The 16325-nt window shown below is 46.4% G+C and overlaps 1 protein-coding gene and 1 long non-coding RNA gene across 7 annotated transcripts in view; both read right to left on the reverse strand.

Moving 5' to 3' along the window:
* The window catches only part of LOC128895861 (zinc finger CCCH domain-containing protein 13-like), a 62960-nt gene extending 59069 nt beyond the window's left edge, over window positions 1-3891 (reverse strand). For 4 of the 5 annotated variants that reach the window (XR_008461872.1, XR_008461871.1, XM_054158814.1 and 1 more), the window contains exon 1: window positions 798-3891. Coding sequence is in view for 3 of the 5 variants with exons in the window: in XM_054158814.1 (XP_054014789.1) it covers window positions 798-3263 (2466 nt within the window). In the remaining 2 variants the exon portion in view is untranslated. The remainder of the gene's footprint in view (window positions 1-797) is intronic. The other variant, XM_054158815.1, reaches the window with a different exon arrangement.
* A 6208-nt stretch (window positions 3892-10099) lies between these two features.
* Window positions 10100-16325, reverse strand: part of LOC128895864 (uncharacterized) — a 28684-nt gene continuing 22458 nt past the window's right edge. Inside the window, exon 3 of one of the 2 annotated variants that reach the window (XR_008461874.1) lies at window positions 10100-10935. This is a non-coding gene — a long non-coding RNA (uncharacterized LOC128895864). Of the gene's footprint in view, window positions 10948-16325 lie in introns of both variants that reach the window. The other variant, XR_008461873.1, reaches the window with a different exon arrangement.

A 16325-nucleotide genomic window follows, 5' to 3' on the forward strand; every position in this document is an offset into this window, starting at 1 on the left:
GGTCAACCTAATATATATTTATTCGATTTTACTAGTGCTAAAATGAGAAAGCACGTTATCTTCTATCCTTCTCCAAAGAATAACACCCGTGATCGAGCGATCAATTCATAGTTTGCCGCTACACCGAAAATCCCCTGTATTATCTACGAAAAAACCTGTTTTCTCGCTCGAGAAGAAAGTCAAGCCGAATAGCACACCTCCCTCAAAACAAACAACTCGCCGTTCGCAACCGAGTTGCTTATTTCGAGACAATACTGTAATTTGATATTTGCGTGCCCCTCCGCAATCCATTCGCGTAAATGCACAAACTCTCCGAACGTTCCACTACGATAGATACGTATATGCGTAAAGAACCATGAATATATTCCGTCTGCCCTCGAACGAGCGACAATTAAGCGAGGAGTAACCGCGCCGATCCGCTTATCAACGCGTCCAGGATCGCGATACGAGAGCGTACTCCGACCAACGATCCCGATCGGCGCTCGAGCAAATCGCGCGGCGAAAAACGTTCGCACCTCATCGACGATCCACCGACGCACGCACACACCAACACGCGTACACGTTCCGTCCAATGGCAGGCACCAGAAGCAACGACGTCAGCAGCAGGGCCGTGTCGCGGCGAAATTAGAAAAACAAAATTCCTCGCTCGGTACACGAACAGGGTCGACCGATCAGCCTCGACAACCCGTTTCTCGCCGGAGAATCTCTCATCTCCTCCAGCGACTTATGAATATCGCCTCCCGTTTCTGAACCATAAACGACCGATCGAACGCGATTGACTCATGAAAATGCCATACCCCTTCGCGGTAATTCCAGATTCGCCTGGACGGTGTAGGGACAGCTCTTAGCGGCGCTGAACCGTCGCCCCGCGACGCCCTCCGTCTGCGATGGTCATCCTCGTCGTCCTCGCTGTCGTCCTCTTCGTCGTCGTAACGCCTGCGTCTCGGCGCGTGGGCGTCCTGCGGCGGACGACGTCTGCGTCGCCTCTCGACCGTCGCCTCGGGACTCGAGCGGATCCTGATGATCGTGGCGCCGTTCCTCTCGCGAGTGGCCGCGTACAGGGTGTCCTGAATTCGCTCGCGAGTCTGATCGTGCTCGACGACGAACCCGTACGAGCCGATGTTCGAGTAGTCGTTCCGTTGCTCCCTTTTCGTCGCCTCGACTTGGTCGATGAACACCTCGTCCACGGAGTGCTTCCTGTCCTGCCCTCCTGCGATGCCCTCCGGAGAGGGATCTCTCTCGATCTCCGAATGACCTTCGGGGTTCGAGCGGTACCTGCCGTTCTCCCTGAGATACTTGACAGCGAAGTGTCTGTTGCTCTCGTGCCAGGACCTTGAGTCAAAGTCCTCGCGGTCCCCGAGTTCCTCGAGACTCTCGTCCTTTTTCGGGGGAGTGAGCGGTCTGGAGTGTCTATTAGATCGTTTGTCGAAGGGCTCGTGACTCTTGCTCCTGAGAGACGGTCTCCTCTTCGAAGGAGAGTCTCGATCCTTGAACGAGTTCTTCCTTCCCAAATCGTGATCCTGATCCTGATCATGATCCTTCGTCAGTACCTCCTCGTCCTGGTTGTGATAGGACACCGTACCGAACTCCACGTATCGACCGTTAGGGGAGTGTCTCTGACCCCGGAAGATCGCTTTGTCCTGACCCTTGTACGAGGTCCTCCGGTCCTCGTCGTCCTGATTTTCGTAAGAGACGCCGGCGAACTCGACGGTCTTCTCTTTGAAAGAATTCTTGCGCCCTAGATCGGTCGAGTGATCTTTGAAGCCTCTGACTTCAGATTCCTGATCTTTGTACGCGCGGACCCTGGCTTCCTCGCGTTCTTTAAACGTGATTCTGCTCACTCCACCGACGTGTCCTTTGAAATTATTTTTCTGCTCCTCTTCGTCGTGCATCTTCGGCGCGATCCGACCGTAATCCGAGCCCTGCTGGGAGTTCTTCCTGGGAGATTCGTAACCAGGAGGGATTCCGGGCTCCTTGAAGGAACTTTTCCTGGAAACGTGATCCTTACCGAAGTAGTTCTTCTCGGAGTCCTTGAAGGAATTCTTCCTAGGGAGATCGTTCTCCGGGGTTTTGAGAGAAGCTTTTCTATTCAAGCTAGATTCTCTTCTGGGACTCTCTCTGTCCCTGTGGGTCTTCTTGAAGGAGCTCTTCCTAGTCACTTGTCGATCGTAGTCCTTGAAGGACTCCTTTTGGTCGGAGTCTTTCAACAACACTCGCTTGGGAGACTCTCTTCTGGGTTCCAAAAGGCCTCTCTCGTACCTCTGTATTCTCACGTCGAAGTCCTCTGGGTTCCCCTCGTAAGCGTAGCTTCTTCTTTTAGGGCTATCTTTCCTGCGCGGCAGGTCGTCCTCGAGCTCCCTGGATCGTCTGCGACGACTCTTCTCCGAGCTGTCGTTCCTGTGACGCGGCACGCCGTCGTTCCTCCTCGAGTCCCCGAATCCATTGAACTTCTCAGCCCTGCGATCGACGGACCGACCTCTGCTTGGCTCCTCGTGCTCGGGCTCCGTTATCTTCGATCTCACCGGCTGATCGTCCTTCTGGGTCCTGGATCCCCTGTCGTTGACACGATCCTCGTGATCCAGCCGCGACTCGTTTCGTCCAACGCTTTTCGACCTGCACCCGTCCTTCTCCGGACTCAGCGAGTCCCTCTCCCTTCTGGACCTGAGCTTGTCCTCCTCCCTGGTCTTGAACCTCTCGATCATCGCCCTGATCCTCCGATCGGGCGACGTTCCCTCGACCGCCAGGTTCTCAATCTCCCTTAGAAGTAGATCCCTCTCGTCCGCCACCTTCGAATGGTCTGGAGTGATCTCCTCGTTTCTAGCGCGACTTCTCGACGCCTTCGACTCCTCCCAAGGCGGACAGTCCTTCCTCCTGGATCTGTGCGATTGTTCCTGATCCTGCCGGACGAGGTCGTTCCGGGAGTGACCGTTCGTTAACCTGGGTTCGTCGAATCGGTCGGTCGACTTCCTCGGGCCGGGTCTCTCCTCCAGGACGACGTCCTTGAAGTCCCAGGCGCCGAAGTGCTGCCTGCTCTTTTTGTACAACGCGTCAGCGTCCTCGTCCGAGTGGTCCCTGTGGTCGCGACCGTTCCTGCTCACCTCCTCGTCCCGTGGTCGCGTCATCCCGAAGTGGTAGCGATTCGAGCCGTTCTTGCACGTCCTCGGTTTCAGCGGTTGATCGTCTTGCTCGTCGTGGAACCGCTCGTTGGCGTGAACCAATCTTGCGCCGTCCCTCGTCGACGGGACGCGGAGACGCGAGGACATCGTCGCGAGTTAGATTTTATTTAGAAAACAAGTTTCGTAGGGAAGCCTTGGTCACGTCACACCGTAAGATGAAAGACGATCACCGAAAGGTGGATCGGTTCGTTGGAAGCTCCTCGATGTTCCGTTACTGGTCTCCAAGCGATTCCGGTTCGCGACGCGACCACCGAGGGATCCTCTCGCGGATTCGAGCTTCCTTCGCACCAGAAATCACAGGCCGATCACATATCAACGGGAGTTCACGCGAGATTCGCTGGCCGCGACGATCGTACGGCGGGATCGATCGTACGGCGATATCGGACGGTCAAGGAACTCGTGATCCGCGCCGAGTGGACGAGAAATCCTCGCGACGGAGCGTCGTCTCATCGATCTCCGCGACGAACGACGGAGTTTAGGCGCGACGTGTCTCCGGGCGATCAGGAGGACACCTTCCCGGGTTCCAACTGTTCGAGACCGCGACGCGACGTACGTGGACGACGTTTCTTGTTTTCGGCGGCTCCTTCTCGCCGCGAGAGTCGAAGCAGGAGCGGACGAGCGGAGCAGACGACCCTGAAAGTCGTCTGTGGACTTTCACGAACGCGAGCACTTTGCCGGTCGGAGTCACCACGAGAGTGTGCACCGGAGGAGAGCGTGTTCCTCCACTCCCTCCCCCCCGTCGTCCTCCAGTCTCCCTTCCCATCAAGTTCCACGTCCACCTCCCTCCGTTCCTCGGCACAACCGCCTCCTTCTTCGCTGTCCTCCTGCGGTCCTCCCTGAGGTGAGGCGGACCACTCGATTCTCCCGTTAATCCGGCTTCCACCGAGTCCTCCTACCGATACCACCGACCACGTGAGCTGGGGATCCCCCATTCGACGACATTTTGGGATTCCTCGCGATCCGTGATCTGTTTTCGAGGAATCGAGGGACCTTTTGGAAAGGTGGATGGACGTTTTGGGGAAACGGGTGACGAAGTCACGTGGGATGTCGTGGTCGGTCCGTTCTGGGAACGTGATGATTTTCGGGATGACTTGGTAGTTTGTATACTGGGTGTTTCTTGACGCTAAACCTACCACGACTGGCCTAATTTTTGTATACAGCTCTTATGTGCAATACATGAATCTTATACAATTGTTTCATGCATTATTCAATTTAATTTTGTATACACTTCTTATATGCAATACATGAATTAATGTTAATTGTATCGTGCATTATTCAATTTAATTCCACGTAAAATATTTTTGCATTTAATTGTAGTAAGTGTCTTTGGGACAAGTCCTTTATCCCATCACGATAGAAATAGTTACAAATTGACGTCGATAGGTTTAGCGTTAATATGTGGGTGAATTTTGGAGGATAAGGTCCTGGCGCCAATACGAATCGAAGAGTCATTTACCAATTTGCGAACTGCGGGTTCGTTATAGGAAAAGTACGCGGATGGTTGGGTAATGAGACAGGATAATTCCGCTTAAACGGGACGGCCGTCTCGTTACGTCGAAGACAATGCGGACATTGGCATCCATGGGGTGAAATATCGCGCCGTAACCTACCACCGATTACCGTCCCGAGTTACAATTTACAACAGACGCGATTTATCGCGCGTGGGTGGTAGTTCGTCGTAAATCGGACACGGACGGATAATTTTCGACCGAATTTCAGAGCGCTGCTCGTTTCCGAGGGGTTTCTGTGTCTCGTTACAAGTCGAGGCTCTGGTTTATTGAAAGAAACATCGACTTTTTTTAGTGGTTGCATTTCCTGGTAGCCTAAAATCTTTGGACTTGAAATATCAGAACGATTTACTGTAAACAAATTTTAAACTGCTTTCGTTTGAAAAGACTTTAAATTGGGATAATATTGATAATATTTTAAAAAGTAATAGAGCTTATAGACGTTCAGAAAAATTTGTTTTTCTTCGTCCTGTTAATTTCTATTTATACTTGACACCTTTAATTTTTCTTCTTCGCCAAGTTAAATTTGAATTTGCGCCATTGTTTCTGAAAATGCCGCACTTTATCGTGCGTAACAAACCAGAGTCCTGCCTTAATCGTCCTCTAAGCGTGCGCTCGCACTGTTGCGCCACGCAGCTGAACAATCGCCCGCAGCTCGCGTTTCTTGTTCAGGATATGACTTACGCGAATGACACGTTGATATCTCGATCGATCTCGCTGGACGAACGGCAGCGTTGGCGCGTGCTCGCGTGTTTTCGATCTTTCGTTTAGATCAATTTCCTGACAGCCTGGAGGCCGGACTCGGGGAACAGAGTGTGAAGAGATTAACTACAGCGAAACTACGTAAAGCGAGAGTCAATGAAATGAAGACTGCGTAAAACGAGAGTGAGCGAAGCAAAAGCTACGTAAGCTTAAGACTACCTTAAGCGAAAAGTACGTAAAGCGGGGGTGAGTGAAGCGAAGACTAAGTAAAGCGCGGGTGAGTAAAGCGAAGATTACGTAAAGCGAAAACTACCTAAAGCGAAGGTGAGTGAAGCGAAGACTAAATAAAGCGAGGGTGAGTGAAACGAAAGCTACGTAAAGCGAAAAGTACGTAAAGCGAGGGTGGGTAAAGCGAAGACTACGTAAAGCGAGGGTGAGTAAATCGAAAACTACGTAAAGCGAAAACTACCTAAAGCGAGGGTGAGTAAAGCGAAAACTACGTGAAGCGAAAACTCTGTAAAGCAAAGGCTCTGTAAAGTTAAACTACGCAAAGCTTAGCTACGTGCATCAGAATCTACGCAAAGCTAAGCTACATAAGGCAGAATGTACCCAAAGCGAAACAACTCGAAGCACCATACTCCTAGCACAGAAAAATCCACAATGAATCCAAGGCCCAGATTTCGCATGGAACCACTTCCTGAAGCCCCTTGCGAGCAGGTGGCCTCACCAGGAGGCTGCACCCCGTTTCCTGTGACGTTCAGGGCCGCATCGAGACCGTGGCGCCCCATTTATCCCATTCCAGCGTCGCCGGCCTGGAGGATCGTCGGTCGTATATCCATAAGCAGTGAGGTCGCCTCGCTTCCAAGTACGCGACTCTTTAGAGTGGGTCCCCCCGCTTTGTAAACGCTCGCAATTAAGTTCCGCTTTTCGCTCCGCTCGCCGCTAATTGCCAGATGAATTTCTAACCGCGAGAGAACTGCGCGACCTGTTGCGGCGAACGCGAAAGCGGAACTGCCGCCGCGCGGGATAAAACCGCGACATAACGTTTCTTGCTCGCGAACAAAAAAACGGCCCAGATTTAGTCCTGTCGCCGACAGAAATCGTGGACAATCCACTTCCGCCGGGGCTTGCGTAAGTGGCGACCAGGATCGAGGAAAGGGAATCGCGAGAGATTCATATGGGATCGGAGTAGGGTAAAGTTGATTTTCGGCGTTGAATATTTTTCTGTAGGTTTTTTAAAGCGTAATTTTCACTCTTTCCGTTGGGGAGGTAACTCTCAGTCACCAAGAGGTTTGACGCAATGAATTAACTAGCAATAATGTTTCTTTAGGTTTAATTTGTACGGAACTCGAAGCGAAAGTGAGTAAAACGAAAAGTACGTAAAGCGAGGGAGAGTAAAGCGAAAACTACCTACAGCGAAAACTATATAAAGCGAAAGCTACGTAAAACGAAAGCTACGTAAAGCAAAGGCTTCGTAAAGCTAAACTGTCAATCTCTAATTAGTGATCTTATTCTCGAAGTCAATCTAAGCTTAGCATTCGAAACAATAGAATGCAAAGAAAGCATCTCGAGTTTCTGGTAGATACCATAAAAAAGTGCCTCGAAAGAGTTAAAGGAGAATTCTCAATGTTTGAATTTGAACGTGATCTTAATTTTTAAAAATTGTCAAAGTTGCGCAGTGTTTGCCTTGGAAGAAATTGGAAGATTTCAGGTGCCCGTTGAATTATTCCGTTTCAGCGATCGTCCAACCGAGGTAAAAGTGTGGCATTGAGACTCCAGGAGGAAAGAGAACGAGGGAAGGAAGCCCGACGCGAAGAGAGGAGAAGAAGCATATCGAAGTTGGTTATGTAGGCTAAAGTCTGCGCGCGATCGATTTCACGATCTTTCCGTACGCACAAACGAGAAATCAAGGCCGTCGCTTATTGCATCTTCTTCGATGGTCGACGGAAACGCTCCTTCTCTCTTCATCTCTCGTTCCCTCCTACGAGATCCTTCGAAAAAGTCGGTCGAACGCGGATTCACGGGGATCGATAATTACATCGACGTTAGGTCGAGCAGTGGCAAACCACTATCTCCTCGATTAATTTTTCAATAATTATTGTATCAGGTTGTCCCAAAAGTTTCCTCAATTTCATTAATAAATAATACATACACAATACTTTATGTCTAATCCATTTTGGTCCATTACTGTTACAACATTAACGTTTATGAAGTCGGTACGTCTATTTATATAAACACTGCCACACAAAATAAATGAGTGCAAGTCACGAAAGAAACTTTTGGGAGTAAAATGCTGAGTAAAAATTGCCTGAAGAAATCACGATTTTGCGGAAAAAAAAACCGTTAATAACTCGAAAGTTTAATTTTCTCTGGTTCGAGGCCTTCCGATCAATAGCGATCCGAAATAGCCGAGTTCGGCAGAATTATCGTCGGGCTGAAAGCGAATGTCGAAGAATTCCTACAAAGGGAACTGCAGGGAAACAACGGAACGACTGTGTACATCGTTCAGTCGTCGGAGAATCGTAAACTCGAGCAGACTGCATCTCTCGCACCTTTTTGGTAAAACGCATGTATCTAGATTTCGTTTCTTAAATGTATTACCTCAATGGAAGACTTAACACCTGCGTGTTTTATTTAGCGAAATATCAGGAATAAAAATGTCAGACTTTCTTTGAATCCAGGATCTAAGACGCTATTATCCAATTAATTAAATTCTAATATTAAATTCTACAAGTAACTTCTGTCCTGAACGTCGTGGATATAAACCCTCGAAGGCCCGCAACGCTAAAAACATGCGAAACATTTAAATCTCCGCCTCGATGGAAGGCTCGTGGTCGCACTCGTGCCACCTCGCACGGAGGAGCCAACCACGCAGCAATAATAAATATCCTCGCGATCCTAAACGATCCTATCTCGCATTTATACCGCGACACCACGTGGGTGAGTGTACCAGAGAAAATGAACGCATCCAAGAAGAGACACGCAACACGAAGACGTTCCGAGCCGCGAGACGTCCGCGAGCGAGTTGGACGTTGGGAAATATTTCCCGCGAGAAGGATACGTGCCGGGACGAGGAGTCTTCGTTGGAACCTGGAGGTACAGCCCTGCGTGTGGGTTGCGACAAGGTCCTGACACAACGCCCCCGCCATTTCGCGCCGGGAGGCTCTAACCGCGCGGTGAACGGGGCCTTACGCGCGTACCGACCTTTTTGCCCGAAATGGTGAGACCGAGGGTATCCATCGAATCGAACGTTTGCTCTTCGATTATCTGTGTCACGGAGAGAACAGTATTTGGGCAAGTACTTAAGAAATTAATTTGCATGAGGAGTACAGGGCGTTCTAGTGGTGGACTGATTGAATTTTTGAGTCGTAAAGTAGGGGCGAGTTTCTCTAAGGTCGTTGGCAGTGATGGGCAAAACCCTAGGCTTCGAATAAATCTCAAGTTTGCTGATATGTGTCTATCTCCTTTCCTCTTTTGAAAATTTTCCAAAGGAAAACGAGGAGGAAACGAGACAAACATATCGACAAACTTCAGATTTATTCGAAGTCTAGGGTTTTGCCCATCTCTGGTCGTTGATCGAAATTGAATAGAACAAGAATCTTTAAAAGATAAGGTCGATCGCAAACGGGCGCAACTGATCAGTTTCAAATCACTCTGAAACTAGTTGCATGCGACCGTGGATCTAGGTAAAACAAAGATAATGGAGTAGGTAAAACAAAGAGCGCAAACGGTTTGCAACACTAATTTCAAATCGGTTGCGCCCGTGTGCGTTCGGCCTAACTGAATACATAAATAGTCCCATCGATTGAGATGGGCCTCAGGGGCCTCCATTTTCTAATCTACTAGTCAACGATGTTGCCTACATCTTGGACAATTGTCAAGGTCTATCCCCCACAGATAAATCTGATACATCAATACGCAGATCGACGGACACGAGTTCGGGGTCGATTGCAAATTATGTCGCTATCGGACTGGCCTGGTATTTATTCGCGCGGTCATTAATTATCAGAGAAACGTGTGAGCGTCGCCTTAAAACTGTTGCTCGCGAGGCACCGCCCTTGAATACGAGGAACATGTGGGCACTGTGTGCGCCTGATTAACCTCGTTTTTTATTTATTTCGCGGCGCTATACCCTGCGGTTCATCAAAGACAGGTATTCCGATCGCTTGTTTTAGAAGAATGGAGTTAACTGTACTCGGATGTCCCGTACGAGGAGACATCGTAAGTCTAACAAATTTTACTCGTGTACGTGATGCCACCTCCTGACCTCGCCACTAAAGGGACACGGCGCGTAATCGTTTCTCGCAAATAATCGGTCCGGCTAACATTTGCATATAAGCCCAGCGACTAAGACACTACACGTCAAGGACCATTGGAAAATGTTCAAAAGAGGAGACGAGACAAACATATCGGCAAACATCAGATTTATTCGAAGACTAGGGTTTTACTCATCACAAGAAAGACACACAAAAGCGGGGTATAAGGGTAATCTCTCCAGGTACCGCAGCATCACGCAACAGAAACCAACGGAAAAAAGGACAAACAAAAGCTAAGGCACGAGCCTGCTAGGTAATTCTTACAGACGAATCCAGTAGCAGGCGCTAAAACACACCGGCATGGTGCAGCGTGGCGAAATCACATATGAAGCATCTATAGATATTGCAAAACAAATGCTTAAGCTATTAAACAATGCTTAAACTATCGAGGCAAGTGGCTATCGAAGACCAACAGGGCTTGAACAAGATGGTCTCTACTCTCGATGCTTGCAAACCTGTAACCAGAAACTCCGCTTTTACGGTTGCTCTGAATTTTCCAGAACTATCTAGAGCAAGTCGAAGCAAGTGGACGTCAACCAACGTCGACCAACGTCAACCACTGTTCGCAAATGGACATTTCCTAGGTGTTGACGCAAGCTGGCTACCGTGCAGCAAAGAGTAATGGCGGCCGCGCGGAGGGTCACGCGATTCGATAAGCCCGATTTACGCGAAGGTCTGCGTTTCGACAGAACTCCAAGCAACGGTGCAGGGTCCAGCGTTCACCGGTAGAACGGGAAACCTTCGGGTTCGGGTGACTCACCGCTATATCGCGAACCAGTGCTGAACAATTGTGACACACGCCGCTAACCGCTTAACGGTGTAGCGGTAGATTAAATTGAATTAGAGCTTTTACGTCGGCCTTGCGCGAGGCGATTGCTCCTGAGACCCCCAGTTCGCTTCAACGACGTTCAACGCGGGTCTAGCTTGGAAATACAGGTATCTAGGTACCTAGATTTGTGATACTTGTGTATTCTAGGTGATGTCTTCGCAAGTATCTCTTAAGGGGTTAATCGCAGTCAGGAAAATGGATACGGATAGTTTCTTGTGTGTTTTTTTTTATGGTATTAAATAATAATTTTTATTAATGAAACGTAAATATATTACAAAGCGTGTCTTAAAGAACTATAAAAGAATTTTTGTTTTAAAAAAAGGTTAATTCATTTCGTCGTAACAGGCGATGGCGTGGGTAGCCAGTTGGTTTGCGGTGAGCAAGATTTCTTCAAACTGGTGCACCTGAAAACAAAACTAAAGGTAGATTTAGAAAATATATTAGACTAACGGGATCCTGATCGGAGGATTTTTTATTTTCTTGTATACTTTTTTTTTTATCCTGTATCGAATCGCTTAGTTTTAGTGAAAATATTTAAAATCGACTTCAAATGTACGTCATCTTGTTTTAAATTAATTCTTTCCAAAATCCTTCGTTCAGGGACTCGCTAGACTAATCTATTTTCGAAATCTACCTTTGTTTTTGTTTTCAGGTAAACCAGTGTAGAGAAATCTTGCTCACCGCAAACTAATGTTTTTAAATCATCGTCTATATCATCGGCTGTTATCGACGATATAAATTAAACGTTTCTTAAAACAAAACATGTTTTTTAGTTCTTTAAAACATGGTTTATAATATAGTTAATTGTTACTTATGCAAATTATTATTTAATAACTAAAAAAAATCACAAAGAAATGTCGTTTTTCCTCTTCCTGACTGCGACTAACCCCTTAACATATTCTACTTGATGTTCTTTGTGAAACGTAGGTGGAGACTTTACTACTTTTGTCTGTGTGCAAACCTATTTTGAATTTTTGGAAATATGTTTTACTCGTTGTAACTACAGAACATTCCTATTATTAATAATAATAATACTTTACTTAGGAGCAATATGTTTTTGATATCAAATACAGTAACCAAAAAAAAATAAAAATAAAAATAAATTATCGTACGAATCTTATGGAAAATGAGGCACGGGGGATTCGAACTCAAGGCCCTACCAAATAAAAACACTTCTTATTGTGTTGTCAGAGCTTTCTATACTACAATATTAGATCGAATGCATTCGGGTGCACTACTTTTGTGCTCCAACCAATTAAAACGTTAAAGAGGTTGGAATTCTAATTGGTTTAAAAACGATTCGGCGATGTATATCGCGCTATTTGCGATCTTTTTACGGGTGGCGATGTTACTTTTGTACCGTAAGGCTGTATCTAGTAGACGTTGATTGATAGATTATGTTACAGGTCGGAGGGAAGAGGAACGCCGTTTAGAATCTAGCCATCAAGCCTCGGGTGGGTTTTTGCTCGCGGTGCCCGTTAGTTACTCGTTCGCGCGACGAAAAAGTGGATGACGTTATATCCAGGAGCACGATACGCTGTTACGTATCTGTCATCTGGGAAACATTTCTCGAAAGAAAAAGACACGAGACTGTGCTCGTGCCTTCGAGGAGGGAAGAGAAACCTCGCGGGTCGCGATACGCGAGACAACATTTTTCGAAATTTGGAGTAAAACTCGGCCACTTCTTTACTCGAGTACTACTCGAATATAATTCAAATACTGTTTAAATATAATTCGAATACCAGTTGAATACTGCTCGAATGTAATTGGAATTCAGACCTAACCCGAACGCAATTCGAATGCCACTCAAATATGGTTCAAATACTTACTCGAATATAATTCAAATACTGTTTAAATATAATTCGAATACCAGTTGATTACTGCTCGACTGTAATTTGAACCCAGACCTAACCCGAATACCGCTCAAATATGATTCAAATACTACTCGAAATACTACTCGAATACTATTTGAATTCAAATACTGCTCGAATAAGATTCTTGAAACATTAATCCATAACATGGCAGTCCTTGCAAGAACACACTACTGTAAATATTAATTTATCCAAATAATAGAAGTGTTCACCTTGTACTCGTTATTCGAAGTTTGTATTCAAGTAGTACTTGAATACCACCCGAATACTATTCGAACTCAAATACTGCTCGAATAACATTCTTGAAACATTAACCCATAACATGGCTGTCCTTGCAAGAACACACTACTGTAAATATTAATTTATCCAAATAATAGAAGTGTTCACCTTGTACTCGTTTGTCCAAGTTTGTATTAAAATAAGTGCTTCGCCAGTCGATCGATCGCGCAGATTTAATCCAAAGGCGACATCGCTCGGTCATTGCGAGACTGCTCCAATGAACGTCGACCATATCTCAGGCCGATGTTGCAGGGACCTGCTTCGCGCTCGAAATTTAAAAACCGTCTCGAATTTCGATGAGTATTTACGCAACGACACGGAATGAAACAATTCGCCTAGCTAGCGATAAACATGCTCGATAGCAAAACAACAGCAATAAATATCGATTAAAACCTCCGAATACAGAGCTGTTCGACTTCCTCTATCTATACGAAAAAACATGACGCGTAATTTAGGTTAAATAGCGCGATTATCAATCGATGGATTCTCAAACGCACGTCGTACTGTCTCCCATATTAAACTCGTTACTTAAAAGAACGCGAAAGTGGGGATGATTCGAAACTTTCATCTCAAAAATTTCTTTACCAAAGTAAATATTACCTACAGCGTCACTGTCTAAATAATACAACGATCTACTCAACTTCGAAACGCACATTTTATTAATACCGTTGGTAGAAATACGTAGCACAGAATGGAAAGACGAGAAAATCGAAATTAAAAGACGAAAGATCAATTATCGAAATTCGATGACGACCTCAATCCCGCATAATGTGTACGTCGATTTAAATTACGGTAACGTATACCGCCAGTATTGGATGCAGATGCTGGGCAAGGTTGCTCGTTCGGAGAAGTTACGGAACAAATACGGGAAACGAGCGTCACACTGCGAGGGAGTCATTCTGCCTATTCCAAACCATTTCTGATAAACTATTTTCTGCGTAGCCCGATTCGTGTCGCGACGAGCCATAATGCCGTTGTTCCGCGGGACGACCTTCGAGCTTTCCCAGCAATTGTTTTGCTCATTAGTTTACTTAGACCATAAGTGCCACCAGACGAAATACAATTATTAAACAATATATTTTCACTTATTTATTTTTGAAACACCCTGCGTACCATATACCTACCCTTTCGAATGTATATTTGCTAAAGAAGAACGTTAATTTCATATTTATTTAACGAGTTATTTACGGCTACCGATCAAATTTCGTTGAATTTCTCTTTCAGCGGAGTCGGAGGAAGCTAATTGCCGCTCGTTAAGAACCGTTCTCGGCTTCCGACACGTACTTTAGCGACGAACGATTATTTCGCGTGGATTCGGCCGCAAACAAACGTCGACATTGAGCGACAGCGATATGATGTCACGCGCGCGGAAGTGGCGTCATTTAGCTGCTCAATTTAAAGCATAAATAATTCGTGCCCGGTCGCCGGGAGACCTTTATTTCGACTCTACGCTCCCGGCATGATAATTCGTTTCTCGGATTCGTTTGCACCAAGATTAAGATTATTTCTCGCGCCGGGTTGAAGGTGAAGAGACGCCGTCGTTGGCGAAATTACGCAAACCACTGCGAACTATCGATGCGATCGTAGACACGCAGAGGTCTCGAAACTATGACACTATTGGCGTGAGAAAATGATATCGGAAAGGACTCCTGAAGTTTCGAGAACGTTACACGTACATTAAAAGGTTAACTCAAAGGAGAATATCAATCTAGATGTATTTAAGAGTAAAAAGGAATGATGTAGGCTTCTAGGGTATGCCAGAGATCTCTCTCGATAACGTAGTGCATTCTGTCGGTAAGTCTCGGCAATGTAGAACCTCCATTTATCAACAGAGTGCCCTGCACTACCAATAAGGCAATCTACTTTATCAACAGATTCCCCTGCATTACCAATAAACCAATCTACTCTACCAACTCATAAAACAACTCGAAAAAGATCAGTTTTAAGGACATATCAACACACTAAACGGCATTAAAACTGCAAAAATTGACCCATTTCGCGCTCTTCCCGCCTCTTCCATTAGGCTTTCGAGCAACGTGCGGAAGCCAAGCACGCAGGCTTTGCGGCTCGTGAAATATCGTCGAAGGATTAATCCAACAATCGACACAGTTCCTTTACGTCATCCCTCCGCGTCCGTGCAACAAACCAGGGCTTTCCCTTTCTTGCCCTGGCTTTCAGCCGACGCGATCCGGCCGTGATTCATCGGAATCGTTAGCACCGGCAGCCTCGCGAGATTCGTTAACGAACCGCTCGAAAGCATTCCAATTAGCATTCCGTTCTTACATTATTCATAAAACCGACCTACCGGAACGACCTACGCTCTTCAACGTCGCATTCCGCCGAATCGAAAATGCACGTGACACAACAGAGACTGGGAAATCACGTGGACGGGTGGCGGAAGATCTCTAATTTGTGAGTTGTTTTGTAAAAATGAGGACCTCGGTTATCGCAGGAAATAGGGACCGGAATTCTTGGAGCGATCGAGGTGTTCAGGCAGGTGAATGGTAAGTACACTTACGAGGGGATTTATTGATGAGTCGGTAATGCAGGACACTCGGTTGATGGGACAAGGTATTGCAGGGGACTTTGTTGATAAATGCAGGCTCTGCGTTGCATTATCGATGGAACGCGCTGCATTATCGAGAAAGAACTCTGTTTTATTCCAAAGGACCGTTGCCGTTATATTTCGTCAGCTTCAAGAATTATTGCTTTTGGGGAGGTTTGCAAGATTCATGACTCGTGTAACTTGGCAATCTCGTAGTAGAGTTACGACTCTGGACTCCAGTCCGGGGAACGAGGCCAGCAAAGTGGAATTCTCGCAATTTTAGGAATTTATTCCTCGAAAACGAAAGAGAAGCGATGCTCGCTACTTTAGGAGATTGTTCTGGGTGTACTCCCCCATGCCTAAAAAAAATTAAACGAGGAAACTCCCCTCGTCGTAGGCCCCTGCGTCGCCCACATTTGTCTCTGAGGGAATAGCGAAGATCAGGTCTGATTTTCCTCGCATCGAACGCTCAGTGTCAAAGTGAAAATTGTCCATTACTGGTTCACTATCGAGTATTAGTACAATTACATCGAATGGAAAATGAACGAAATGGAAATGTAGTGAAATATTCGCGACGGAGTCTTGCTCCAGTGGTCGCCAGTATGCGGAAACGTCGTGCAAAGAGCTTACGATTCGTGTATTCGTTTAAAATTCGAGATTATTGCATGGCGAGTTTCCGAAGGCGGCGCAGACGAGCGAGAGGATGCCAATTTCATGGCTGTTTTCGTTCCTATTTCGCTTCGAGAAACACGAAGGACTGGACTGAGAAATTGCGCCGACCGTTACTACGGCTGGGATATTACTGGGGACAGTATGCTGCTCAAGTATAAAATTCGAACACCTGAGTAGTCCGATATTACCATTGGAAAGCAATTCTTTTTGAAAAAGAAGACCTATGAAAAATTTGCAGAAATTGGAAAGTAGTTGACTGATCGTGTACTGTTGGATTGTATTTGAGTCTACTCGAATGGTATTGGAGGAGTTGGATATTATTGGAAGTATTTGACTCTACTCGAATAGTATAGGAGTACTAGGATGTTATTGAATCTGAGTCTACTCGAATCGAATCTACTCGCGTTCTAGAGCTTGGCTATTCGTG

The sequence above is a fragment of the Hylaeus anthracinus genome, unplaced genomic scaffold (genome assembly GCF_026225885.1).
Source record: "Hylaeus anthracinus isolate JK02 unplaced genomic scaffold, UHH_iyHylAnth1.0_haploid 5, whole genome shotgun sequence".
In the NCBI taxonomy this organism is placed as follows: domain Eukaryota; kingdom Metazoa; phylum Arthropoda; class Insecta; order Hymenoptera; family Colletidae; genus Hylaeus; species Hylaeus anthracinus.